The following is a 26,989-nucleotide window of genomic DNA, read 5'->3' on the forward strand; positions in this document are numbered from 1 at the left end:
TGCATCCTGATTTTCAGGAGCTGAAAATGGACCCTTGCCTATGTTAGGAATGGCACGGAGTTATCACTGCTGCCAAACCTCATTGCCTGGAAACCGTGCTGGAGATGTTGGTATTGAGTTAACATTGTTATTTGGACTTTTACCTTTTGAGAAGTTCAGGTTAGGATGCTGTACTGATAGGCAGATAGCACGTTGAGGTTGGTCTTACTGCATGTGGTTGTTTAGAAACGTAATGATTAGAGAGGAAACATGCCCTTAAAGACATGACTAAAGATGGCCAGTGGCAAGAAAGAGAAGATAAAAAAACCCTGAGGTTCAGACATGTGTAAGGACATGCACAAACAAACGTGTAACTGTGCTTGCAATCAAATCTAGATTTGATTTTTACATGTCAAGTATGTGACGTTAAACACAACCATGTCGTTCCCCTTGTAAAGACTAAGTTCCTGTTTAAATGTATTTAGCCTGGAGTAACCCATGTATCTCTGTTCTTTGTTAAAATCAGAGTTTCACTCTTTGGGATTGTTTAGCACACACCAAACTGTGTGTCCCATTGTTAAATTGGCTTAATGCTAGCTTGGGATTTCTGTATTGAGAGGGTGTGAGTGTACCCTAAACAGTTACTGGACCAGAGCTATCAAACTCCATTTTTCTTGTTCCATGCTGTTGTGACAATGTCAGCAATTAGTTTCCTCATTTTGTGGCCACAGTACATAGAATCATAGAATCGTTTTGGTTGGAAAAGACCTTTAAGATCATCAAGTCCAACCATTAACCTAACACTACCAAGTCCACCACTAAACCATGTCTCTAAGCACCACATCTACTCGTCTTTTAAATATCTCCAGGGTTGGTGACTCCACCACTTTCCTGGGAAGTCTATTCCAATGCTCGATAACCCTTTTGGTGAAGAAATTTTTCCTGATATCCAATCTAAACCTCCCCTGGCACAACTTGAGGCCGTTTGCTCTCATCCCATCGCTTGTTACTTGGGAGAAGAGATCAACACCCACCTTGCTACAACTTCCTTTCAGGTACTTGTAGGGAACGATAAGGTCTCCTCTCAGCCTCCTTTTCTCCAGACTAAACAACCCAAGTTCCCTCAGCCACTCCTCAGAAGACTTGCACTCTAGACCCTTCACCAGCTTCGTTGCCTTCTTTGGACTCTCTCCAGCACCTCAATGTCTTTCTTGTAGTGAGGGGCCCAAAACTGAATACAGTATTCAAGATGCAGCTCACCAGTGCCAAGTACAGGGGGACAATCACTTCCCTAATCCTGCTGGCCACACTATTTCTGATACAAGCCAGGATGCTGTTGGCCTTCTTGGCCACCTGGGCACACTGCTGGCTCATATTCAGCCGGCCATCGATCAACACCCCCAGGTCCTTTTCCACTGGGCAGCTTTCCAGCCGCTCTTCTTAAAGCCTGTAGTGTTGCATGGGGTTGTTGTGCCCCAAGTGCAGGACTCGGCACTTGGCCTTGTTGAACCTCATACAGTTGGCCTTGGCCCATCGATCCGACCTGTTAAGATCCCTCTGCAGAACCTTCCTACCTTCAAGCAGATCAACACTCCCGCCCAACTTGGTGTCATCTGTGAACTTACTGAGGTTGCACTCGATCCCCTCATCCAGATCATTGATAAAGATATTAAAGAGAGCTGTCCCCAATACTGAGCCCTGGGGAACACCACTTGTGACCAGCCGCCAACTGGATTTAACTCCATCCACCACAACTCTTTGGGCCCAGCCACCCAGCCAGTTTTTTACCCAGCAAAGCGTACGCCCTTCCAAGCCATGAGCAGTCAGTTTCTCCAGGAGAATGCTGTGTCAAAGGCTTTACTAAAGTCCAGGTAAACAACATCCACAGCCTTTCCCTCATTCAGTAAGCGGGTCACCTTGTCATAGAAGGAGATCAGGTTAGTCAAGCAAGACCTGCCTTTCATAAACCCATGTTGACTGGGCCTGATTGCCCGGTTGTTCACATTATTGTGGTATATTTTCTTTTATTGGAGCTCTTTTAAATAGATAAATAAAATTCTTATGCAAGCTCGGGGGGACATTTGGTGATTGGTACGTGCCACATTCTAGAGCAGCAGATGTCCACCGCCTACCTCATTTTTGTTGGTACCATATTTGTTGGTTAATAGTTTTGGAAAAAAATCTTTTATCTGTAATTTCTAAAAGGTTCATTAAATGTTTACCAGGTGACTCCTGGCTGCCACCATATGGGATCAGAATGAAGCACTGACGATTTTCTATTAGAAATAGAAAGCATGCTTTCTGTTACTGCTTCCCTTTTCCATCAGCAGGTATGGGGTAGGTGTTTTGAAGGACGGACTGCTGTCAGCTGAAGAGATTATGAGATTCAAAATAGTTTTCCACTACTGTCAAGTCCAAATGGCTCCTTTGCTGTGATGCTAATATATTTTGTTCACAGAGACACAAACATGGCAATGCTTGACCATGCCTCAGGGTTTGATCCCATATTTTCTTTAGATGTGTCTTGAGTGTAGATGCTTTGTTGTGGCTCCTGCCTTCTCTCTGGCTGGGTTTCCTTGCCACCTCTTTGTCATACCAGGAAGGTTTGTGCAAAAGCACAAACATTAAAAGAAGAGATCTGCCTGAAAATTAACATTTTTAGCCAGATCAGTTCTCTGACTGCTACCAGAAGGCACAATCCTGATTACTCCTTGTCTGAGGGCTTCTTTTCAGTCTGTTCGGCAAGCTTTTTCAACTTGCACCTAGTCCCGACACATGGGAAGCACTGGAAACACTTAGCTGAGAATAGTAGGGGGAACAGTGCCGGCAGTGGAGTCTTAAATTGTCTTAAGCCCATCATAAAATCACACTCTCAGTTAACTAGAGTACATTGTGTGAGGTATGGAGCTCATTGTTGGACCAAATTTGTCAGCTGCTCAAGTGTACAGAGTATCTTGGGTTTTTTTAAGGCAATGTTATTTCTGCCCTTTTATAAAAACCATATTTTTGAGAATCTCAGCTTTACATAGGAGCTGGATTTTAAGAAAATACAGTGCTTGCAATCAAAGGACTCTGAGCACTATGTAGTTGGAGGCAGTTTGAATACTGACGTGCATTGTACAGCTTTTGATTTACTGGTGATTACTGAAGGGAGTTTTACTGAATTACTACACATTGCCACACTGTACGGACTCTGATATTAATACCAAAGATTGGTGTCTGGGTTCTTGCCAAGTACAATGATCCATATCCTTATTTAGGAAAATTTTATCATTGGGAAGGAAGTAAGTGCATCTTTGCAAAGCTGAACTCTTCTAAAGTGGAAATCTGCAGCCATTTGGGATACTGCTATCTCTGTGTTTCAGTTTCAGGCCCTCTTCCCTTCCTCACCTGCCCTAAAAAGTGAAGCAACTTTTTTTTTTTAATTCTACATACAATATAAAATAGCAATAAAACAAATGAATGTAATAGTTGAGCATTAATAATTAATGCACCTTTCCTGTATTTCTCCACTGGACTGAATTCAGCAGCAATATAGGCTGCTACATAAAGTCCCATGTCTTACCCTGATGGAACAGACTCATTCGTGCCAGTATCATCACCAAACTCACTGGGGCAAATCCTGCAAGCTGCAGCTCAGCGTTGTGATTGACTTCCCCACATAGTTTCTTCTTGTGTGTTTCTGAAAGACAGAGAATGAGAGTTGCCAGCTGTTTTCCACAGATCAGGAATACTTTTCAGGGTGCCCCAAAAAAAAATTCCTTACTGTTTCTCTAATGGGTATTAGGTCTCCTGTGAGAATTACGCTCTCTGTGATGAAGCCATCTGAGCCCCTGGATGGGTAAATAGAGGTAGATTGTGACTTTTGAGTGAAGACAGGTGAGACAGTGAAGAGAGTTTGAAGATGCCAAATCACGTGAATCTGTTTTGTGGCATGGACACATGTGCAGACTGAGACACCAAGACAGCTCTCGAATTGTGGTGGGCTGTGTGGGAGGGAAGAGGGGAAATGACGACAGTTGACATCCGGGAGAATATTCCTGAAGATGTACGAGTAGGCCAGCATTTTGAGGATCTTGCTTTTCAGCAAGTTAATAGCTAAATCTGTGATTGAGGAGAGCATTGAAGTAAGACTTCAGTTCTCTCCAGAGGATAAGTAGATGATAAGGATTTTTTTTTAAATTGAAATTCTACAAAAGGAGGCCAGGACAGCCAGCCTCCTGCTGGAGGGACAACTGTCGAGTACCTAACCTTCCATGAGGTGACTTTGGGCCACAATGGTTGTGTTTCCTATGAAGAAAATAAGGGTCATATGGTTCTGAAGGCAAGCTGAGATGGTGATCTTGGCACCATAGACCATATGACTGCAAACAGGAGAGTGAGTGTCAGAGTGCAGTTGCATGATCAGCTTAAGATGTGTAGCTACACAAGTACCCAGGCCAACATAAGGGAGTGGGCAGGAGTGCAGGGAGAGGTGAAGGACATGAGATAGAGTGAGATGGCCCCTTTCAGCAGCAGTTTAAGTTGATCATGAAAGGTTACCCTTAGGCAGGTGAGGGGAATGTAGCTGGTGGGAGAGGGATGAGAATTCACTGGGGGCTGTAGCACAGTGGGGAGTTTCAGCAATTGCTGCACCATATAACAGCAAAGGTATCACATGATGAGATCTGCCATTGCCTTTGCTTGATCATGCAGGGCCTCTGTGGACGTTACGTATCACTTTTTGAGAAGATTCATTCCCGCAGGGTTGGCTGCATGCTGTACACTAAGGGCAATGACACCTCGTAAAACTGCTCATATTAATGTACCAGAGAAAGCTTTTTATCTCCATCAGGCAGATAATGGGCTTAATTTTGCAGCTTTATTTTTGCTCAATACTTTTTTTTTGGTCCTACAGCAACTAGATAACAGCACAGAGAGCCTATATCATGTGCCCATCTGGAGAAGCAGATTGACCAGTTTGCCATGCTTGTCAGTATGCTGGTCTGCTATGCATTGTCTATACTACGTTAGTATGGATGGAGGAGAGAGCGTTCTGGCACCATTATCTCCGTTAGAGAACATTCAGCTGCAGCTCTACAGGAAGACACTGCTCTGATGGCAGCATGAAAGAGGTTTCTCCTCTTGTCGCTGTGCCATGCAGAATGTCCCGTTATTGCTTCTGAACAACCTTCATGAGTCTGAGGTGGTGTGCAAAGCAGGGCATGCTGAGAAGCACATTATCCTGCAGCCCTGCATTTGTCAGATGCTATTAAATAGCAGGGAAAGAGAATGGAGGAGCTGGTGAATCTGTCACATCCTGCTTGTTCGAAAGATTATTGATGCTGCATAATTCATCAAAGCATGACCTAGCAGTGGGTTCTGCTGCCAGAGGTGTCCAGTATCCACTTCTGTTGCAGTTGCCCATAAAGTGATGCTCCTTGTTTATGAAAATAGCCTCTGTCTTTGTGTGAGAAAGGCTCTGTCCATGAACCTTTCAATTAATATACCTAAAACAATCAGTCTTGCCTTGGACTCAGATAAAATGTGAAGGTCCTGTTCAGTGAGAAATGCTACCATTTTGACCCTTCTTTGTGTTTTGGAATGGGACTGAAACAGGGAAATATTGACATTTTCACTGTCAATGAACATGACACTGTGGTGTCAGGGGGCTGTGTGCGCTGTGAGCAAGTAGATGATCTGCTTGGCCGAGCGGCACAGCTGCAAAACCAGGTTGAAAGGCTTCAAGCTGAAGTAGAAAGGCTTAGGAGCATTCGGGAGGCTGAAATGGAGATAGACTGGTGGAGCCAGGCTCTGCCCTCCCTGCAACAAAAATGGGAGTACCTGCCAGAGAGCTCCCAGGATCGAGGGACCACTGTACTCTGCCCCTCTCAGGTGGAAAACAGTAACCTAGAGGGGAGGAGTGAGTGGAGACAAGTCTATGGCCGTGGCAAAAGGCGAGTGCCCTCCTTGCCTACCTTGCCTCCACAGGTGCCTCTGAGCAATAGATATGAAGCCCTAGTGGAATGCAGCCGGTCCAATGGGGATGTGGTGGAGAGGCAACCTATATCAGAGGTCCCACCACAGTCAGAAAAACCTGACAGGCGTATAGCTACCTCCTCCACAAGGAAGAAGAGAAGAGTTTTAGTGGTTGGAGACTCCTTCCTAAAGGGATCTGAGGGCCCAATATGCAGAGCTGACCCCCATCACAGGGAGGTCTGCAGCCTGCCTGGAGCCCGAATCAGGGATATCACCAGGCAACTCCCCAACCTGGTGAAGGCCACAGACTACTACCCCCTGCTGATCTTCCAGACAGGTGGGGAAGAAGCTGCATCCCGTAGTCTGAGGGGGATGAAGAAAGACTACAAGGCCCTAGGACGGTTGGTGAAAGAGTCTGGGGCACAAGTTGTTTTCTCCTCCCTCCTTCCATTTTCAGGTGATGACGTGGGATGGAATAGTAGGATCCTCTCTATTAATGCCTGGCTACGAGACTGGTGCTACAGGCAGGGCTTTGGGTTCTTTGATAATGGCTGGTTTTATAAGACAACAGGCGTGACAGTGATACATGGGAAAGGTTTATGTCGTAGGGGCAAAAGGGTTCTGGGACAGGAATTAGCAGGGCTCATTCGGAGAGCTTTAAACTAGATTCGAAGGGGGATGGGGTGGTAGCTGGGCTTGCACCACTGGGGCAATGCTCTAGTGTTGAGGTAGACCAGGAGGCCCCCCATCCCCCTGGGGTGAAATCAGGGGGTGAATCTGGGATGAAATCGGTGTGCCCAGCTTGCTCCCTGAAATGCCTGTACACCAATGCACGCAGCATGGGGAATAAGCAGGAGGAGTTAGAAATCCGTGTTCGGTCGGGGGGCTATGATCTAGTGGCAATTACAGAGACTTGGTGGGACGCCTCGCATGACTGGAATGTGGTCATGGATGGCTATGTCCTGTTCAGGAAAGACAGGCCACTAAGGAGAGGTGGTGGAGTTGCTCTTTATGTGAGTGAGCAGCTAGAATGTATTGAGTTCTATCCAGAGGCAGATCAGGAGCGAGTTGAGAGTTTGTGGGTGCGAATTAAGGGGCAGGCTGGCAGGGGTGATACTGTTGTGGGTGTCTATTACAGGCCACCGGATCAGGATGAGGACGGTGATGAGGCCTTCTACAGGCAGCTGAGAGCAGTCTCGCAATTACAGGGCCTGGTGGTTGTGGGGGATTTCAACTACCCTGATATTTGCTGGGAGGCCTACTCAGCCAGCCATCCTCAGTCCAGGAGGTTCCTCCAGTGCATTGATGATAACTTTCTGATGCAAATGGTGGATGAGCCAACTAGGAGAGGAGCGCTGCTGGATCTGATCCTCACTAACAAGGAGGGTCTGGTGGAAGAGGTGAAGGTTGAGGGCAGCCTTGGTTGTAGCGACCATGAGATGGTAGAGTTCAGGATCTCATGTGGCAGGAACAGAATAGCTAGCAGAATCGCAACCCTGAACTTCAGGAGGGCCAACTTTGGCCTTTTCAGGCAATTGCTAGGGGAAATCCCATGGGACAGGGTACTAGAAGGTAAGGGGGCCCAAGATAGTTGGTTAGCGTTCAAGGACTGCTTCTTCCGAGCTCAAGATCAGAGCATCCCAGCAGGTAGGAAGGCAAGGAAGGGTACCAGGAGACCTGCATGGTTGAACAGGGAACTGCTGGGCAAACTCAAGTGGAAGAAGAAGGTGTACAGATCGTGGAAGGAGGGGCTGGCCACTTGGGAGGAATATAAGTCTGTTGTCAGAGGATGTAGGGAGGCAACTAGGAAAGCTAAGGCCTCCTTGGAATTAAACCTTGCAAGAGAGGTCAAGGACAACAGAAAGGGCTTCTTCAAATACATTGCAGGTAAAGCCAACACTAGAGGCAATGTAGGCCCACTGATGAATGAGGTGGGGGTCCTGGAGACAGAGGATAAAAAGAAGGCGGAGTTACTGAATGCCTTCTTTGCCTCTGTCTATACTGTTGGAGGCTGTCCTGAGGATCCCTGGACCCCTGCGGCCTCAGAAGAAGTCAGGATAGAGGAGGAATCTGTCTTGGTTGATGAGGGCTGGGTCAGGGACCAATTAAGCAACCTGGATGTCCATAAATCCATGGGCCCTGATGGGATGCACCCGCGGGTGCTGAGGGAGCTGGCGGAAGTCATTGCTAGGCCACTCTCCATCATCTTTGCTAAGTCATGGGCAACAGGAGAGGTGCCTGAGGACTGGAGGAAAGCGAATGTCACTCCAGTCTTCAAAAAGGGCAGGAAGGAGGACCCGGGGAACTATAGACCGGTCAGCCTCACCTCCATCCCCGGAAAGGTGATGGAGCAACTTGTTCTTGGTGCTGTCTCTAGGCACATCAAGGATAGGGGGATCATTAGGGGCAGTCAACATGGCTTCACCAACGGGAAGTCTTGCTCAACCAACTTGATAGCCTTTTATGAGGATGTTACCCGGTGGATAGATGATGGTAAAGCTGTGGATGTGGTCTATCTCGATTTCAGTAAAGCGTTTGACACGGTCTCCCACAGCATCCTCGCAGCTAAACTGAGGAAGTGTGGTCTGGATGATCGGGTAGTGAGGTGGATTGTGAACTGGCTGAAGGAAAGAAGCCAGAGAGTAGTGGTCAGCGGGACAGAGTCCAGTTGGAGGTCTGTGTCTAGCGGAGTTCCGCAAGGGTCGGTTCTGGGACCAGTTCTATTCAATATATTCATTAATGACTTGGATGAGGGATTAGAGTGCGCTGTCAGCAAGTTCGCTGATGACACAAAACTGGGAGGAGTGGCTGAGATGCCGGAAGGCTGCGCAGCCATTCAGAGAGACCTGGACAGGCTGGAGAGTTGGGCGGGGAGAAATTTAATGAAATATAACAAGGGCAAGTGTAGAGTCCTGCATCTGGGCAAGAACAACCCCATGTACCAGTACAAGTTGGGGACAGAGCTGTTGGAGAGCAGTGTAGGGGAAAGGGACCTGGGGGTCCTAGTGGACAACAGGATGACCATGAGCCAGCAGTGTGCCCTTGTGGCCAAGAAGGCCAATGGCATCCTGGGCTGTATTAGAAGGGGTGTGGTTAGCAGGTCGAGAGAGGTTCTCCTCCCCCTCTACTCTGCCCTGGTGAGGCCGCATCTGGAGTATTGTGTCCAGTTCTGGGCCCCTCAGTTCAAGAAGGACAGGGAACTGCTAGAGAGAGTCCAGCGCAGAGCCATGAAGATGATTAAGGGGGTGGAACATCTCCCTTATGAGGAGAGGCTGAGGGAGCTGGGTCTCTTTAGCTTAGAGAAGAGGAGACTGAGGGGTGACCTCATTAATGTTTATAAATATGTAAAGGGCAAGTGTCAAGAGGATGGAGCCAGGCTCTTCTCAGTGACATCCCTTGACAGGACAAGGGGCAATGGGTGCAAGCTGGAGCACAGGAGGTTCCACTTAAATTTGAGGAAAAACTTCTTTACTGTAAGGGTGACTGAACACTGGAACAGGCTGCCCAGAGAGGTTGTGGAGTCTCCTTCTCTGGAGACATTCAAAACCCGCCTGGACGCGTTCCTGTGTGATATGGTCTAGGCAATCCTGCCCCGGCAGGGGGATTGGACTAGATGATCTTTCGAGGTCCCTTCCAATCCCTAACATTCTGTGATTCTGTGTGATTCTGTGATTTTCTGTGCAACAGAAATTCTGGGAAGTTTCAGTCAGGAAATATTATAGTTCTTTATTTCTGACATTATTTATACAGCGAATATTTTTTTTTTACATTCCCACAGTTGAAATATATTTATTTATTAACAATGAACAAAATATGCTGATCTGTAAATGTTCAGTTTTGAATTATTTCATTACTTCCTGATAGCAATTGTTTCCTGATAGTGAAGTACTGCTCGATGGGAGCTGCAGTTCAGAAGCTTGGCACATTCACTGTGACTCTCTCCCATTGCCTGATTTACATCTCCTCTAGTGCATCATGCAATTTGATCATAATGAAATGTGAAATCTTACTGCCTGATGTAGTGATAAAGGAATCTAGTCTGTACGGTGTAAGAGAGGTTCAGGCATTGGTTCCCATGAAACAGCGGGAAAATTGAAGTTCGTGTTTTGGTGTTCAGATTCTTGATGCAATATTGCAGGTCAGCTAAAAAAAATATTTATGTCAAGTATTTATAGGTTGAATACTTCCTCTGAGTTTCCTGGATAGAAGATTGAAAATGTAGGTGGCTAGAAAACTGAAAATATCTGCCACAGTTTGGAAATGCACTTTCCCATGCACAAACTGGGGCCAGGATCCAGTCTGCCTAAAATCTCTCTTTGCCATAGATCCATCCTAGCTTACATACTTACCAGGTTTGCCTAACCCTGTATGTAACTCTTCATTCAATATCTCCTGGTGAGTCTGAGAGGTCTTTAGGTCCATATCTTGATTCACCAACAGGGTTAGGAGAGACATTTCAGGGAGGCAGGTACTTATCTCCTTCCGAAGCTCTGCTGTGGGCTGGTTTTAGGCAGTCAGTGGATTTCAAGCCAAGTCCACTGGAGAAGCTTGGAAAATCAGGTGTCATAAAGACTGCTGAAGGTGGTGACTTCTCCTGAAATAAAAAAGCGTTTGGAGCACTGCCCTGAGAAGGGACAGGTCTTCGTGCAGGGCAGCTCCAGGGGGAATACACCCTGGGCCTCTCACAGCGTACAAGAGGGACCAGACTGCCAGGTCATGGCCAGATAACCCAGTAACATAACCCCAGCATACATACTCCAGGGAGAAGGAGTTGTAGCTCCAGTTCCCCGCACCTCCAACTGAGCCTGGCTGCTTCCCAGCTGCTAGGGTTGCTGACCTGAAGTTATACCCGCTTGTGCCTGCTTTGGGCCAGGAGCCCTGCCTTCCTGGCCAGCTGCAGCAAGGATGGTGTTACCAGATACCAAAGTCTTTATGGCACCTCTCAGGAGTGGTGGTTGCACCCCTCCTTCACCCCAAGGGAGCAGAGCACTTAACCCATTGCTTCCCGCTTCACCCATGGGTGTTTGTGTCACTAGATCGCCACTGTTGTCACAGCCATCCCACTAGGCACCTCTGTCCAGGGCAGGGCTGGGTGGCTCTGGATGCCAAGGCACCTCTATTCCCGTCAGAGTGAGGGGGGAGGAAAGAAATTAGGAAGGCAAGATCATCCTCCGCAGGTTTTTTCAGAGGCAGCAGCCTCTCTCCATGCACTCAGCAGAGGATGTAGGCAACTGAGCTAGACAGACAGGTACCTGTCCTGTCTGTCCCCAAGACAAGGCAGCTTGAATTTCAGTGAAGTCGTACCCAAATGAGGCAGCTGGCACAGACAGACTTGACAGCAGCCACTGCTTTCTGTCAGATTGTCTTTCTGATAAAAAGATTCTGGTTTCTGGGCAGCGAAAGGAGAGGAGGAAGAACCACAGGGCAAAACTGCTGTTCTGCTTTGCAGGACTTCCTTTTTTCTCTGCTCAGCAAAATTGCATTAGCAAAAAAATAAAAATAATACGTAGAGAAGGACCTATCCAAAGCTCAGTCATAAAATATAAGGCCACCTTCGGCTCCCAGCTTTAGGACATCAAGTATGACAGCCCCTCAGCATTTGGGCTGACTGTTTGCTTTAACCTCTCATGGGTGGTTAATACTACCTAACAGAGTTAAAAGTTCAGAATTGTAAAATGCTCTTTCAATCCTGGTAGTAATTACCTCTTAGCAATGTTAGTGCTTTCCCAGCTCAGAGAACTAATCCCCTTCTGTCATAGCAAAGAAAAAAATGTAATAGCTGTGAGAACTGTGGAGCTTATTTTCAAATAGATGCCTCAGCATTTTGATATTTTCTGTGGGATTAACTAGTAACACAGGAAGGCTAATACGTATGCAGAGCTTTCACTTGCTTCTGTGACAATTTGCCGCGGGCAAACTGAACTGTGTCATGAGAAATGGTGTCGTTTCCCCCCCTTCCTTGTCAGTTGAAGCAAAAAGACTTGTTAGTGACATAGAAACAATTTGCAACTTATCTTCAGTTCAGGGGAAGTTTCTCTTAGCTCTTTGCCTCATATTTCTGCTTTTCTTATGTTTCTCTTTTCCTTATCAAAACAGAAAGCTCTGCCATTTTATAAGCACAGAAGCCATGCAATGAAATGTGTAAAAGTGTTGCCGTAAAAGCATCTTTGCTAACATAAAATAGATACTGAAGCTCTTTTGTACTGATTTGTTACACTTTTCCCTCTTCAGCATAGTTGCTTCTAGCTCAAAAAAAAAGATGATTTGCTCTACCGCACATATAACCCTAGCTCCTAAGGATGGCTTTGTGCCGTGCTTTGGTGGTCTTCTGAGGCTGGCTCTGCGAGCATCTGGTGCTGATGGGCACAGGCAGCGATGGCTGCAGAATACTAATGCTGGGGCTGGCTCCCACAAGGCTCCACTTTTGAAAAATGCTTCAGCCATTCAGTGTCTCTGCACCATGCTGAGCAACAGGAGGGCAGAAAAGCCGTGCTCAGGGATTTTTTTTTTCAATGCAGAGCAAGAAGCCGACAGGAACGATGGCTCTTTGCTTCGCATTGCTGTGCCCAGGCTTCTTTCAGAGCTGCAGTCATTTATATGCATAAATATCAAGCCTGTCACTTGTTGCAGGCTTTGATAGCATTTGTGTAACAAAGGAAACAGAGGGAGAAAAGAGCTGAACATCTTCTATTCCAGTCTTAGAAAATGAATGACTGCGTAGCTATGGTGATTACTTTCTGGTTTTATTAGATCACTGTCCTCTGCAATTTGTTTCCCTTCCTGTCCTTCTGTCCCATGTAAAGGACCACGAGAGGACCTCCCCCCACATCCCCTTTGTCTTTTTTCCACACTGTGGAAAAAAGTTGGTCTAATAAAAGATATTACCTCTCCCATAAACTTTGCCTTACTTATTAAAACAGTTGCCTTCAGGACACAGAGCACTCTTAACTGGGATATCCACGGGATATCCCAAAGAATTACCTACCAGTAACAATTGCCACAGCAAAGCCACACAGATTTTTTTCTTCCTTCAATTTTTTTCTTCCATTAACCTTCTGACAAAGTCACTCCACATCACCCCTTTCATGCAGAGATACGAGAGCTGTAATTGTATTTTTTATTATTTACTTAATTTTTCTATATCTCCCCTAGGCAAAACGCATGCTTGCTCTTTGCTCTGCATACCATATCTTTCTGCAGCTTCTAAACTGAGGCTGATGGTATGTTTACCAGTCATCTCTGGTAAGCTATGCAGTTGCATCTAGCTTTTCTCTGGGTCTTGCAGCTATTCTGTATTGAAAGAAAACTAAAATACACTACTTTTATAACACTGCTTTTCCATTAAAGCAATTGCTGAAGTATCACAGGAATGTTATTCTGATGCCAGGAGGGAGGAGGGAGAGGTTCATACTGATTGCAAATAAGAGGGGAAAAAGCTTGTGAGACAATCCCCCTATTAAATGTGGTCTGCACAATGAAAAGCTTGGGAAGCCTTTCTAAGGCTTCACACATTTAGGCTTTATGCCCAGGCTCGGAGTCTCAGACATGGAGGTGGTTTCAGAACACCACACAGGGGGAACCATTTCAGCAGAAATATCCAGATTACCTGGATGATTTATTAAACTGTCTTGGGTCTCTGTTCACATGCATCTTTCTTGGCATGCAACTCCTTCAGAACAGAAGTGAGAATTTCTCCCCTGCCTTCCAACCAGCCATTGCTCTGCTTCTGAGCTATAAAAGAGGTTTCAGGGACAACAGCAGATAAAGCCCCTGCAAACATTCCCAAGGCTAACTAGAGGTTTCTTTTTTCCCTTGAGTAAGTGTAATTTTTTGTGCTTCCTACTTTTACCAGTCTTCTCTAATCTTACAAAAACCTTGAAGTAGTAGTATTGTAGTCTTGATGGTCTGAAGATATAACCAGTGCCGGATTTGTAGGGACAAGTAATATCTTTTCCTGAAGAAGGGTTTGTGTGCCTGAAGGCTTGTCTGTTTTTTTCCCAACTGTATCAGTTGGTCTAATAAAAGATATTACCTCTCCCTACAAACTTTGCCTTACTTATTAAAACAGTTGCCTCCAGGACACAGAGCACTCTTAACTGGGTGGAAAACTCCAACATCAAGGTGATAGAGTGGAGTTCAGTGGTGTGATTTCCATGCCCGGAGCCAACTGGCACAAATTAAAACAAGGTAGGATGAACACTGTCCACCCTGATCATTCTGCACATCATTAGTGTCCCTTTCACCTCCACTCTGCATGAGTATTTTTGTCTTTCCTACTCTCAGCTATATGGGGCAGCTCTTTTCTAACACAGAAATGCACATTCAGTAATGTCTTTTGGATACTACCTCAGTAGCAACAGCAACTGTTGTGGTATATTTGAAGAAAATTCACTGTCTTCTGATTATTTTCTTGGTTGCTGTATCCCTGTACATTATTTTTAGTTTACTGCAGGTGACCTTGAGAGAGATGAAAAGAAAGCCCAGTGTGACTGAGTAGACTGTTTCTCCTGTAAGGATTGCCTAAATATTGACAACAGTCGAAGAAATTGGTTACAAATCTTAAAGGATATTTTTCTTTTTATACTCTCAGGTGAACTTTCTGTGGAAGACATACAAGACCCATTCCTTGTTAGTGTACATATTATCACAGACCCAGGTGAATCCAAGACTCTTCAGCAAGCCATTGATAAACTACTAGCCTGGATCCACCCAGACCTCCAGCTGTTTCGAGTTTCAGAAAGACGAGTGCCCAAGAAGTGCAGGAAGCCGGGTAAGGCTGGTGTCTCTCAGCCAGCCCTTGCTATCATTCTGTTTCTGCAGGAGGAATATGGAGAAGAACCAATCTTGCAGCTCCATGAAACCTTTCAGCGGCCACCTTGGTGTTACCACCACACAGAGCGAGTGCATGGGAAGTTCCTCCCTTACATGCCATGCAGCCAGGACTTTTACACTTTGGCTCCAGAGACTCCTCTGTGGGCCATTCGCCCAGTGCACTATGGGAAAGAAATTATCCGCTTCACTATATACTGCAGGAGTGAAAACTTTGTTGACATTTTGAAATTGTACGAGTTAATACTGAAAAGACCAGCATGTCAGAAAAAAACAGACTTTTGTGTTTTTGCTATCTATTCTAACATGGAAATAGACATTCAGTTTTCTTTAAAAAAACTTCTAAAGGGACAGGTGCCAATGCCAACAGAGTCAGCGGTGCTGGAGTTCAGAGTAAAAGATGTGGGGCAGCTCGTACCTCTCTTGCCCAACCCTTGCAGCCCCATCAGTGAAGGCAGGTGGCAGACTCAAGACCACGATGGAAACAGGATCCTTTTGCAGGTAAGTTCTGTACACAGGGAAACAAAAGCACATTTATTGGTTTTGTGCAGGAAAGCTTAACCTGCAACGTCAGCCAGAAAAGGAGGGTTTCTTTTTCTCTGTCCTTGGTGAAAGAGCCAGAACAGTACTGCTGAAGAAATAACTTGAAACCACTTGCTGTATGTGTAACTAATCAGGAAAGCAGTGGATGATACTATCCGGATATCAGTCAACCTCAGTTTATGCAGAGAGCGATGTGAGATGAGGTAGCTGTTTAGAAGAATGAGGAGAGAAGAAATTATGAGCCCAAGTGGAGAAATGATGGCTGATGGCTGTAGTTTCATAAGACATATGGGCACAGAACTGACAGGGGTTTATAAAATAGCTCTCGGTTATGAGATTTTCATGGAAGACAAGCAGAATTCCTGATGATGCTCATTATTTTCTAGCATCACAGGGTGACAAATTACATCTCTCTTTTGCACGGTGGTTATCAAGATGGGAGAGGTGGTGAAGGAAAAGAAATGCACCCTGAAGAGCAGCCTAAGAGATACATTCCCACAGGCTCTTTTTAAACTAATCTCAAGTGCTTGTAACCAAGTCCTGAAAGAGAATTTATTTATTAAGACATCTGTAGGCACCATATCTGGGCAACGTATCAGCATGCTCTGCTTCGCTACACCACATCCAAGGGAGATAAAGGGGATAGCAAGCAGCAAGCTTTTAATAGCTGCCTGCCCTGCAGAGGGGGTATCTGTGGCAATCCAGAGCCAGGTTAACGTGCATTCCTGCACTGCAGAGGTGTTTATTGCTGCTTCGCTTTTGGATCAAGGAGCACAGACCCTCACCTTTGGAAGACTGTTGTTCAGATTTTGAAGTAGGATATTTTTTCAGAGTGAATTGCATTCATGAAGCTTGTCAAATTGTCTGGTCTCGTTTCTGTGGAAGAGGCATTGTGGGTGTGATCCTTCCACTGCACGGACCTCTCAGTGTACAGAGAGGTGTGTACACCCCGCTGCAGCACCGTGCCTCTGGGTTTGTAGCTCCTGGGACTGAAAATCCAGGTACACAGAATCACAGAATTACAGAATGATTGAGGTTGGAAGAGACCTCTGGAGATCATCTAGACCAACCCCTGCCAAAGGAGGTTCACCCAGAGCATGTTGCACAGGGTCACGTCCAGGCAGGTTTTGAATATCTCCAGAGAAGGAGACTCCACAGCCTCCCTGGGCAGCCTGTTCCAGTGCTCTGTCACCCTCAAAGTAAGGAGGTTTTTCCTCATATTCAGATGGAACTTCCCATGTTTCAGTTTGTGCCCATTGCCCCTTGTCCTGTTGCTGGGTACCACTGAGAGGAGTCTGGCCCCATGTTCCTGACACCTGCCCTTAAGGTATTTGTACGCATTGAGGCATCTGTGCTCTGGTGAGTCACATCCAGGTGGTGGTGAAACCTTTCAATGCCACTTTGCAGATGCTGTCCGCAACAGCACACATGTAAGGCTCAGGAAGCAATTCAGTTTCCCTGCCTGTCTGCCAAGACAGTCACCAATTTGTCAGGGTTACTGCTTGCACTGTAGGCATATCTGTGTTAGCCTGAGATAACTTGTAAACTTAAGCTCACAAGAGCTATCACGAAACTTTTACACAGCAACCACACTCATCTACATCCCCTTTTCCCTGTTCTTTTTCAGGAGGTTTCTGCTATGTGGTATAACTTTGGTTTATGGGATCTTACACTGGTTTCAAGTAAACTAAAGGGAAGGGTAAAAAAAAAAAAAAAAAACAAAAAAAAAAACACCAATAGGGCTTCTAAATAAGGCTTTCGATTTCAAAACAGCAAATTTTCAGAAATAACAGGTGCCAGGCAGTACAGAGGTAAAGCAAGACTTGCTGAACAGCAGGATGAGGTAAACCCTGCAAAGAAAATCAGAATACGGTTTTAGCTATATGCACCTAAAGAGAAGAGCAAAAGCTAAGCATGGCCTCCAAGTGCAATTAATTTTTATTTCTGTTTTCAGTGAGGATGATGATGCTGAACAGGAGGGCAAAATGGCAAATGGGAATGAAGTTACAGAAATGGAAATTATCACGTTGGAAGTGTGGTGAAGCAAAAGAAGTTTCATGTATGCAAAATGAGGGGAAAACAGAGACTTTGGATCTAGCTTACATGATTGTAGAGTCATGAAGACAAGGTCCTGGTATACAGGTTTTAAACAAGTCTGTACAATCAGAAGTGGAGCTCTATAACTAAACCAAAGGGAAAATGTTGTTTGTACTCAGGTGACTACAAGCCACCAGTGCAACATGGCCGTGAAAGGAAAAATGCGGTCTCTGGTGTGTACGAGAGTAGTATCCCCTAAGGAGCGTGGGAAATGCTTGTGCCATTGCACCAAGTCCCACGGGCCTCACCTATGTTCAGCCCTGGGCTCCAGAAAGGTGACTTTGAGGAGATGTAGGTAGAAGGTAGAGCTCTCAGCCTGTGCAGAGGAATGGAGAAATTGTCTTACAAATGGAAACTGGAAGAGTAGAATCGTCTGAGCATAGCCAGAGTAAGTCTGAAGGGAGCTCTGACTGTGGGCGGAAAATATACCGGAAAGTGAACGGCAGGAACGGGAAAAGGCTGTTTCACTAAATAACTCTTCTGGCACAGGAACAAAAAACTGTCGATAAATAGGTTTAAGTAGGCAATTGTCTATAATGATGGCCAACTACATAACAGCCACCCAGCAGGTGCAAACAGGTTAATACCCTAATTCAAGACAGGATGGTCAGTTAAGGAAAAGAGATTGTATGATGGAGCATGGGTTATAGGAAACACTGAATTTGGAGATCCATGGACTCCTTATGTTCTTTTAACTCATTCTGAGTTCAAAACAAATTACAGTATCTACCTTTTAAAGTAACAGGACTACCTTTTGATTTCTCATGGAGTGCTGCTATTAACAATATCTTCAATGCAACAGTATTGGTAATAACTTTCACTTCTTCCCAGTTATGTGAACCCAAACAACGACATCCTAGTATTTTTCAGCCTGAACATCAATTGGTACTTAGTAATCATTAGAATATTTTTGTTTACTTCATATTGATCCTATACCTTTTTGCAGACTAAAATTACCAATTATACTCAAAATGAGAGATTGACATCCCCATTAATAACAGGCAGTATTTAATATTTGAAGTTTGAATATACCTCCATGATTAGACTAACAAGATATGACCTCTGTGTTTTTCTTGGTGTGCTTACAGGCACTTGGATGCTTGCCAGCCAAATTGATCCATGTTCTTAACCCATTTTGCATCACAGTGTTTAGTTAGAGGGAATTTTTAGACTATTTGCTGAGGTAATAGGCCAGTGTTCTTCTTGCCTATATCAGACAACCGTAATCTTGAGTTCAGAAGCAGTATAATCATATTTAGGAAATGTGGTTTATTACCTGATGCTTCAGTTCTGAGAAAAGATTGCCTGTGGACCCAACCATTAAGTCTCATTAATCTGCTGCTGTGCTACCTGTAAGCTCAGGTGTCTGCTACCTTGGAGATTTCTCCATCGCTTAGTGTACAAAATGAGTACTCTAGATCTATGGTCAGGCAGTACTCATCCCCTAACAGTTTCATGAGGTCAGCTGTGGTCATTTATGTACAAGATCAGTATGTTACTGTTGAATACGTCCTTGGAGTTGCCAGAAATAAATCTGGGGGTGCAGATGTCTGCCAGCTGCATGCATAAAGGCATTCTGTGCTAGGCATTTGCAGTGCAAAGTGACTGAAGATGGGAAGCAGCATGAAGGTTACATGCCTACACGGACATGGGCAAATCTGTTATACAGAAAAAAGAATCAAAAGCTTATAGCTGAAAACCTCTTTGTTTATTCAGTGTAGTATATACAGGTGTCTGTGAGACTCATGAACTCATCTCCTCATCCCCTTTTGTCTGGGGCCACAGGGAGAACAAAAGTGCCTTTATTTCCCTCAGTTTACTTAAAACATGTATGTATCTACATGAAAAGCATGGTTGTAGTCAAACCTCACACTCAAAGCAGAAATCAGAGAGATTGTTTCCATGATGCCCAGCTGACCCAATGTGTTTCAGGCTGAGAGGAGGGAGCAGAGACAGTGCCTTCTTACAGAGTGCTGGAGACTGGCCATAGCTGATGCGAGGAGCTGGGACAAAAGGGACTCAGGAAATGTGGAAAATACCTTGTCTTAGATATATGGGCTGGAGGTGTGGGTATTACTGAGCTGCTGAGGTCAAAATATTTACAAGATCTGAGGTTAGGACAAAGCGTTTCCTTTTCCTCTCCCAGCCCCAACTGAGAGTAAGGGAAATATTTTACTCCCCTCTGCAGCACGAGAAATGGTTTGCCTTTCAATCTTGTCTTGGCTAAGGAGAGGGAAATCTGGGAGGCTCAGGGTCCACTTCTGTTTCTGTTGAGAGGATAGGACACAGTGTGGTCATGGTTGCATTTGCTTCAGCTGACCCACCAAACCATGCCAGACCCCACCTGGCTCTGCATTTCGTCACTCCAACACAAAGCAGTGCTCTCTCTCCTCCCATTAGTTTCCAGTTTGGGTGCCTTGATGGTCATCCAACATTCATGTGATCTTGATAAAACATGTAAATGGGAGCACTAGTCAACCTGCTGCCATTTTAGGAGCCTTGGGCTTTGTGGCACGTGTATTTTATGCCCCTGCCTGAAGCATACAGCAATTTAATCTCCTGAAAACTGAAATGCTTTTGTCTGCCTAAGTGTCAGCAGGCTCAGTAAAGAAATGGCTTAATGATTTGTAAAATGATGAACACAAGGTCAGACTGGATGATATAACGTACCTTGTAGTCTTAAATTCACTTAAATCATCTCATCCCTGTTACTCAAAGCATCACCAACTACAAGCACTTGGAAATAAAGGAAAGAAAGCGCAGTCCCACTACTGCAGTCTACAGTTAAGTAAAAGTGAAAGAGAGAAAGGGGAACAAGTAAACCAGGAAGCAGAGAAGGGAAAAAGGAAAGACAAAAACAGGCAAAGAGAGGGCACTTCTGCAGAGAACAGTCTGGTCTGCAAGAAGGAAAATGGAGGTGAGAAAAGAGCTTCAAGTTTGCTTGAATTGATAGTGCAGGTAGAGCAGATCTGAACACAAAGAGGAAGGTAGGCAAGAAAAGCATCAAGGACAAGAAAGGGTGTATAAAGGGGACCTTTACAAAATTACTTTTCATTTCTGTTGAAACTAATGAAAAAGACAGACTTTGGGAGTAAAAATTGACTCAGTCAAGGGAGGTGCCTTAAGCTATTTAATTAATCTGTAAGTCTAATACTAGCCTCCTGTTTTTAAAAGTCTTCCACACTGTTTTTCCTTTCCTTTCAGTGCCTAAGGTGTTTAATTCTTCTTAGTGCTAATGATTGGTTTTGAGGGGGACACAGCTGAATCAGTCACTAACTCATAGCAGGTGATTTTTCAGTTGTTTTTCTTCATCCCAAGGTATTTTGTCTTGTCTGTTAGTGCAGTTCTCTTTCGTGGAATAGTAGGATCTCTGATGACTCGTACATCCAGTAAAACCTCTTGAGAGTGAATATATTTAGCATTACAAGGCACCCACCTGTTCTAGTTTTACAAACACAGTACATGCCACTTTTCAAATATATTCAACTCAATTTTAAATTTAATTTCTGTATTTTGCCTTTTAATATTCTGCCCTTCTAAATACATTTTGCCTTTCAAGTAAGACTTATGGTGATACTGAGGACTAATCTCTGCCACTTCTTTCTCAAGATGATTCTTTTTTATTATTATTTCTGGATCAGTCCCACTGGGTTTAATACAATTAAACCATCACACTCCTGTTGAGCAAGGCCAGCAAAATCTGGGCTCGAGATGGTGATGTCATTGCCGTGCTGGCTGTTTGGCCGGGTTCTGACCACAACAGAGCCCTGCTCACAGTGCTTGATACAGATAGTGCATAATGAGATCACTATCTGCTTTCTTAAAAAGCAGATAACTTGAAATAGACTGCAGGAGCACTCGTGGATTTTTTGTGTCAGGTATAGGCAGCCCGAGTGAAGTCAAAAGTGCATTTCTGCAAGGTTTGCCCCAAGTTGTTAGTGGCGTTCCCGGATATTTGTCATGAAATTCTTCTGCAGCCCATTGTAATACACAAAGACTCTAAATCCCTCCAGGCTTCACAAAGGTTTGTGTAGAGATTATAAATGAGCAGCAGATTAGCACCAGATGAAAAAATCTGTTCTGCTAGAGAGCTAATCTGTTCAGTCAATGGCTGGGTTTGTTGTGCATCTTTGTGGCGAGGTCTGACAGATCTGTCTCCCTGTATTTGCAATTTCAGTCAGAATCAACACGTCGGTTTGGATCAAGTATTTGTCCTCTCAGATGGCTGACCCCCTCTCCAGCATCTCTGCCATGCTTGTGCCTGACGCAGGCAGCGTGGCTGGACCAGGCAGGGCTCTGACAGGCTGCAGCCAGGTAACAGGCAATGCACAAGCTGTGAGAAGGCTTAAGATAAGGACTTAAAAAAGAAAAGAATTCAGAAAAATTAAAGCAGATGCAATGGCTTCCGAAGCCAAGGGAAGAACTGGGGAGGAGGGAGGAGGCTGTTCTGCTGAAAAGAGTAGCTGCACGTGCATCACGCTGTTGTCAAGGTACAAAAATAGATCTTGTTGTTTTCAGCACTCCACGGCCCAAAGGGCAGTGGAAGATCAGTGTCTCCTGCTTGCTTGTGGTGGTTTCTCCCGAGAGCAGTCACACATGGAAATCCAGTTTGAACTTTGTGAGACTGTCAGGCACTGTAAGGTTAAATCGAAGAGGAGCGATCACATGAACACAGAGGCTGCGTGCAGCTCTCCCTATGCCGTGCCAGGGTGGTACGAGGGAGCACAGCCAATGGCCTTGGCACAGGGCTAGGAGCTGGTGTTGCCTAAGTTTTAATCCTGGCTAAATCATCGAACCTTCTCTGTGATCTCTGAAAAGCTACAGAATGTAGATGTAGAAAAGTCTTATTAGTCCACATAATCCAGTTCTCTACAATGTAGGATTAGCTTGTAATCTTTATTCACTAGTATTTCCTGAGATGGAGCTGCTGACACTCTACCTGTAGTACAGCTGTGCAGTCCGGTCTTCTCACAGTCAGGAAAGTTTTCAGTTATGTTGCTTTAAGATGAAACTATTAAAAAAATCTCCCCCTATTATTTCCCCTTTCTGCCCATATCATGAAAAGCAGCATTGGAAAATAGGTCTTCTAAATCATAACACATCTAAACAAAAAAGAATTGAGGTAAACAATTCTTCCTATAAACAGAGCTGTTCAGAAATAAGCTGCATTAGTGAGGTCTCTTGGCCTGCCCTGCAAGCAGCCATCCTAAGGGCAGGCGGTACTTGTCCCGTTCTTGCTGATCCACCATTACCTCCTGCTAGGCCAGCTGGACTTGACCAGGAGCTGTGATCCAGTAGCAGGAATAACAGCACATACCTTGTATACAACTAAATGCTCTTATCTGTCCACAGGAATGTTAAAAGAGCTAGGAAAAGGTTAAAAATAACAAAACCTTAAAAATAAAATCTTACCTAAAGTAGATTTTTCTTGTTAGGGTAAGTATGATCCAGTTAGGCCAGGTACTTAAAGCTATTCAGCTGCCTGGGGCAGGTTGCCCTTTCCAAGTGCTCCCACTTAGAAATGCATTTCCCCTTTCCCTTGTGTCTCTACTTTTTATCTGTGTTTTGGTTAGAAAGTTCCTACATGAGAGCCCCTGGTGTTTCTAGCAGGGGTGTTTCATCTCACTCCATCCATTTATCCTGGTGGTGTCCTCTGCTCCACACCCTCGTAGGCGGTGCCTCGGGTAAGCATCCTTTTGTGTGCTGGTAATTTGGTTGCACCTGTAGTCATTGTGTTGCATATCTACAATTCAAAACTAACACAAACTGGAGGGTTCGTAAATATTAGAAAGAGCTCAAAATGGCTATTCTTGTGTCTGTGCTTTATTCCCAAAATGCTTAAGTCTTTGCCTGTATTAATAAATTAAACATGCCCAGGAATATTCTCAGGCACTGAAATCCCTGGTACGGAGTGGCTTGTGCATGTGCTTTCAGGCCAGGGAGAACACAGCAGGTTGCAATTAGACAACTGAACCAGACCCAGTATCTCTCACCACTGGTGACCTGAGAGACCAAATTAAATTACTTTTTCTTTGGAACACGTGTAAAAAGTTATATTAATAGATAAGAATAACAAATTATTACCGTCATCTAAATGCATGAGTCTTACTAGTGTGCAAAATATCTCCTCTATACACCAGAGCCAAATGACCACGTGGGAATTATCCCTGCAGGATTTGGTTTGGCTCCAGATTATAGACACCTAAAACTGGTGTCTAAGTGCAGGTACTTTTGTGTGAGCTACACTCTGTGTTCTCCCTGTAGTCGATGGGTATGTACTCAGTACAGCCCAAGGACCTAGACAGCAATTCAGCTAACCAGACACAGGAATTTTTCTTTAGGGAAAACTGAATTGCTCTCCAGACTCCGTTGGCTGTATTAACTAGACAACTAAATCCTACATATGATGTCTATAGTCTGTCTTATATACATATAAACAGATGGTATGGTCTGCGCAAGGTAAAGGCAAGGCTTTCGTAGTGCCCACAGACCTCTCCCCAGTGCAAATGTCAGATCTATTCCCAAAAGCCTTGTGTTTTCAGGTGCAGTTTTGTCCAAGTGACTAGTGCTTGTGGTCCCAGAGGCCTCCTTACCTTCTCACAAACAAGAAGACTGCACTTTCTTGGATCCTTGCTTTCTTTGGATGCTTGATCTGCCGAGTTATCAACTAAGTCTACAAAAACACAAGAATATAGCATAAAAACAAGCCATGGTCAGGCAATCCATGATTTTCTCTCTGAGAGGTAGAAGTGTTCTGGAGGTGCTTCTGTTGATTCACCAAGCATGGCGGTTGAGTCTGTGCAATGTATCTGATATCAGAGCTACTGCAGAGAAAAAAAAATAGTACCTTTGTTTAATGCAAACAAAATATAATGAGGTGTGTTTTCTTGGACAAAGCCATCAAAAGAGTGCAGTGATTTGGTTGTGTACTTTCAGCATGTCTATTGTTATTGCTGGGTTATCCAAAAATGTCTTCAGTTGAGAAACAGCTGCTATATTCTTCATGGACACAAGCCTTTTATCTTGCTGAGTAATTTTTTAAACAAATCACACAGAATCACAGAATGTTAGGGATTGGAAGGGACCTCGAAAGATCATCTAGTCCAATCCCCCTGCCAGGGCAGGATTGCCTAGACCATATGACACAGGAATGCGTCCAGGCGGGTTTTGAATGTCTCCAGAGAAGGAGACTCCACAACCTCTCTGGGCAGCCTGTTCCAGTGTTCAGTCACCCTCACCGTAAAGAAGTTTTTCCTCAAATTTAAGTGGAACCTCCTGTGTTCCAGCTTGCACCCATTGCCCCTTGTCCTGTCAAGTGATGTCACTGAGAAGAGCCTGGCTCCATCCTCTTGACACTTGCCCTTTACATATTTATAAACATTAATGAGGTCACCCCTCAGTCTCCTCTTCTCTAAGCTAAAGAGACCCAGCTCCCTCAGCCTCTCCTCATAAGGGAGATGTTCCACTCCCTTAATCATCTTCGTGGCTCTGCGCTGGACTCTCTCTAGCAGTTCCCTGTCCTTCTTGAACTGAGGGGCCCAGAACTGGACACAATACTCCAGATGCGGCCTCACCAGGGCAGAGTAGAGGGGGAGGAGAACCTTTCTCGACCTGCTAACCACACCCCTTCTAATACACCCCAGGATGCCATGGGCCTTCTTGGCCACAAGGGCACACTGCTGGCTCATGGTCATCCTGTTGTCCACTAGGACCCCCAGGTCCCTTTCCCCTACGCTGCTCTCCAACAGCTCTGCCCCCAACTTGTACTGGTACATGGGGTTGTTCTTGCCCAGATGCAGGACTCTACACTTGCCCTTGTTATATTTCATTAAATTTCTCCCCGCCCAACTCTCCAGCCTGTCCAGGTCCCTCTGAATGGCTGCGCAGCCTTCCGGCGCGTCAGCCACTCCTCCCAGTTTTGTGTCATCAGCGAACTTGCTGACAGTGCACTCTAATCCCTCATCCAAGTCATTAATGAATATATTGAATAGTACTGGTCCCAGTACCGACCCTTGCGGGACTCCGCTAGACACAGACCTCCAACTGGATTCTGTCCCATTGACCACCACTCTCTGGCTTCTTTCCTTCAGCCAGTTCACAATCCACCTCACTACCCGATCATCCAGACCACACTTCCTCAGTTTAGCTGTGAGGATGCTGTGGGAGACCGTGTCAAACGCTTTACTGAAATCGAGATAGACCACATCCACAGCTTTACCATCATCTATCCACTGGGTAACATCCTCATAAAAGGCTATCAAGTTGGTTGAGCATGACTTCCCGTTGGTGAAGCCATGCTGAGTGCCCCTAATGATCCCCCTATCCTTCATGTGCCTAGAGACAGCACCAAGAACAAGTTGTTCCATCACCTTTCCGGGGATGGAGGTGAGGCTGACCGGTCTATAGTTCCCCGGGTCCTCCTTCTTGCCCTTTTTGAAGACTGGAGTGACATTCGCTTTCCTCCAGTCCTCAGGCACCTCTCCCGTTGCCCACGACTTAGCAAAGATGATGGAGAGTGGCCTAGCAATGACTTCCGCCAGCTCCCTCAGCACCCGCGGGTGCATCCCATCAGGGCCCATGGATTTATGGACGTCCAGGTTGCTTAATTGGTCCCTGACCCAGCCCTCATCAACCAAGACAGATTCCTCCTCTATCCTGACTCCTTCTGAGGCCTCAGGGGTCCGGGGCTCCTCAGGACAGCCTCCAACAGTATAGACAGAGGCAAAGAAGGCATTCAGTAACTCCGCCTTCTTTTTATCCTCTGTCTCCAGGACCCCCACCTCATTCATCAGTGGGCCTACATTGCCTCTAGTGTTGGCTTTACCTGCAATGTATTTGAAGAAGCCCTTTCTGTTGTCCTTGACCTCTCTTGCAAGGTTTAATTCCAAGGAGGCCTTAGCTTTCCTAGTTGCCTCCCTACATCCTCTGACCACAGACTTATATTCCTCCCAAGTGGCCAGCCCCTCCTTCCACGATCTGTACACCCTCTTCTTCCACTTGAGTTTGCCCAGCAGTTCCCTGTTCAACCATGCAGGTCTTCTGGTACCCTTCCTTGACTTCCTACCTGTTGGGATGCATAATTGGGATCACATATTGCATAAATAAAATAATCTTGTGTATGGAGGTCTAAAGTGACTTCTGGATAATGTTTTGTTAACAATTTGACTCATTTTATTTGACTCTTTTGTACTCAATTTCTTATCAGTTAATAAAACTGCTACACTACTGTGGTTAATTTCCCCATTAATTAATTTAATTCTTTATGGCATTAAGGAAAACAGCTTATTATGTTATACAGAAATAGGTTCTGAATTAACATACCTCATTATGGATACATTGGTATATATATTCATCTACAACGCCTAAGTGAACTCCTATGGTTTGGCTGTCCTATAAATCACCTCTAGCTAGGCAATCACAAATGAGCAAAATATTTTTTGCAGATGTGAAAATCCTTTTTTGCCTATAAAATCACTGCAATAAAAAACAGAAGATGGTTATGACAGATCTAGGTCACTAAGACAATGTGATGTGCACTAGCAAGATGATAGAAGCAGCAATGTATGGAGTTCTTTTAGAGACA

General features: G+C 45.0%; 1 protein-coding gene across 1 annotated transcript in view; it reads left to right on the forward strand.

The window, feature by feature from the left end:
* The window catches only part of FAM124A (family with sequence similarity 124 member A), a 47,309-nt gene that overhangs the window by 18,034 nt on the left and 2,286 nt on the right, over positions 1 to 26,989 (forward strand). The window contains exon 3 of the mRNA XM_068395504.1: positions 14,528 to 15,267. Within this exon, the coding sequence (XP_068251605.1) occupies positions 14,528 to 15,267 (740 nt within the window). The remainder of the gene's footprint in view (positions 1 to 14,527; positions 15,268 to 26,989) is intronic.

This window comes from Nyctibius grandis, chromosome 2, assembly GCF_013368605.1.
Source record: "Nyctibius grandis isolate bNycGra1 chromosome 2, bNycGra1.pri, whole genome shotgun sequence".
In the NCBI taxonomy this organism is placed as follows: domain Eukaryota; kingdom Metazoa; phylum Chordata; class Aves; order Nyctibiiformes; family Nyctibiidae; genus Nyctibius; species Nyctibius grandis.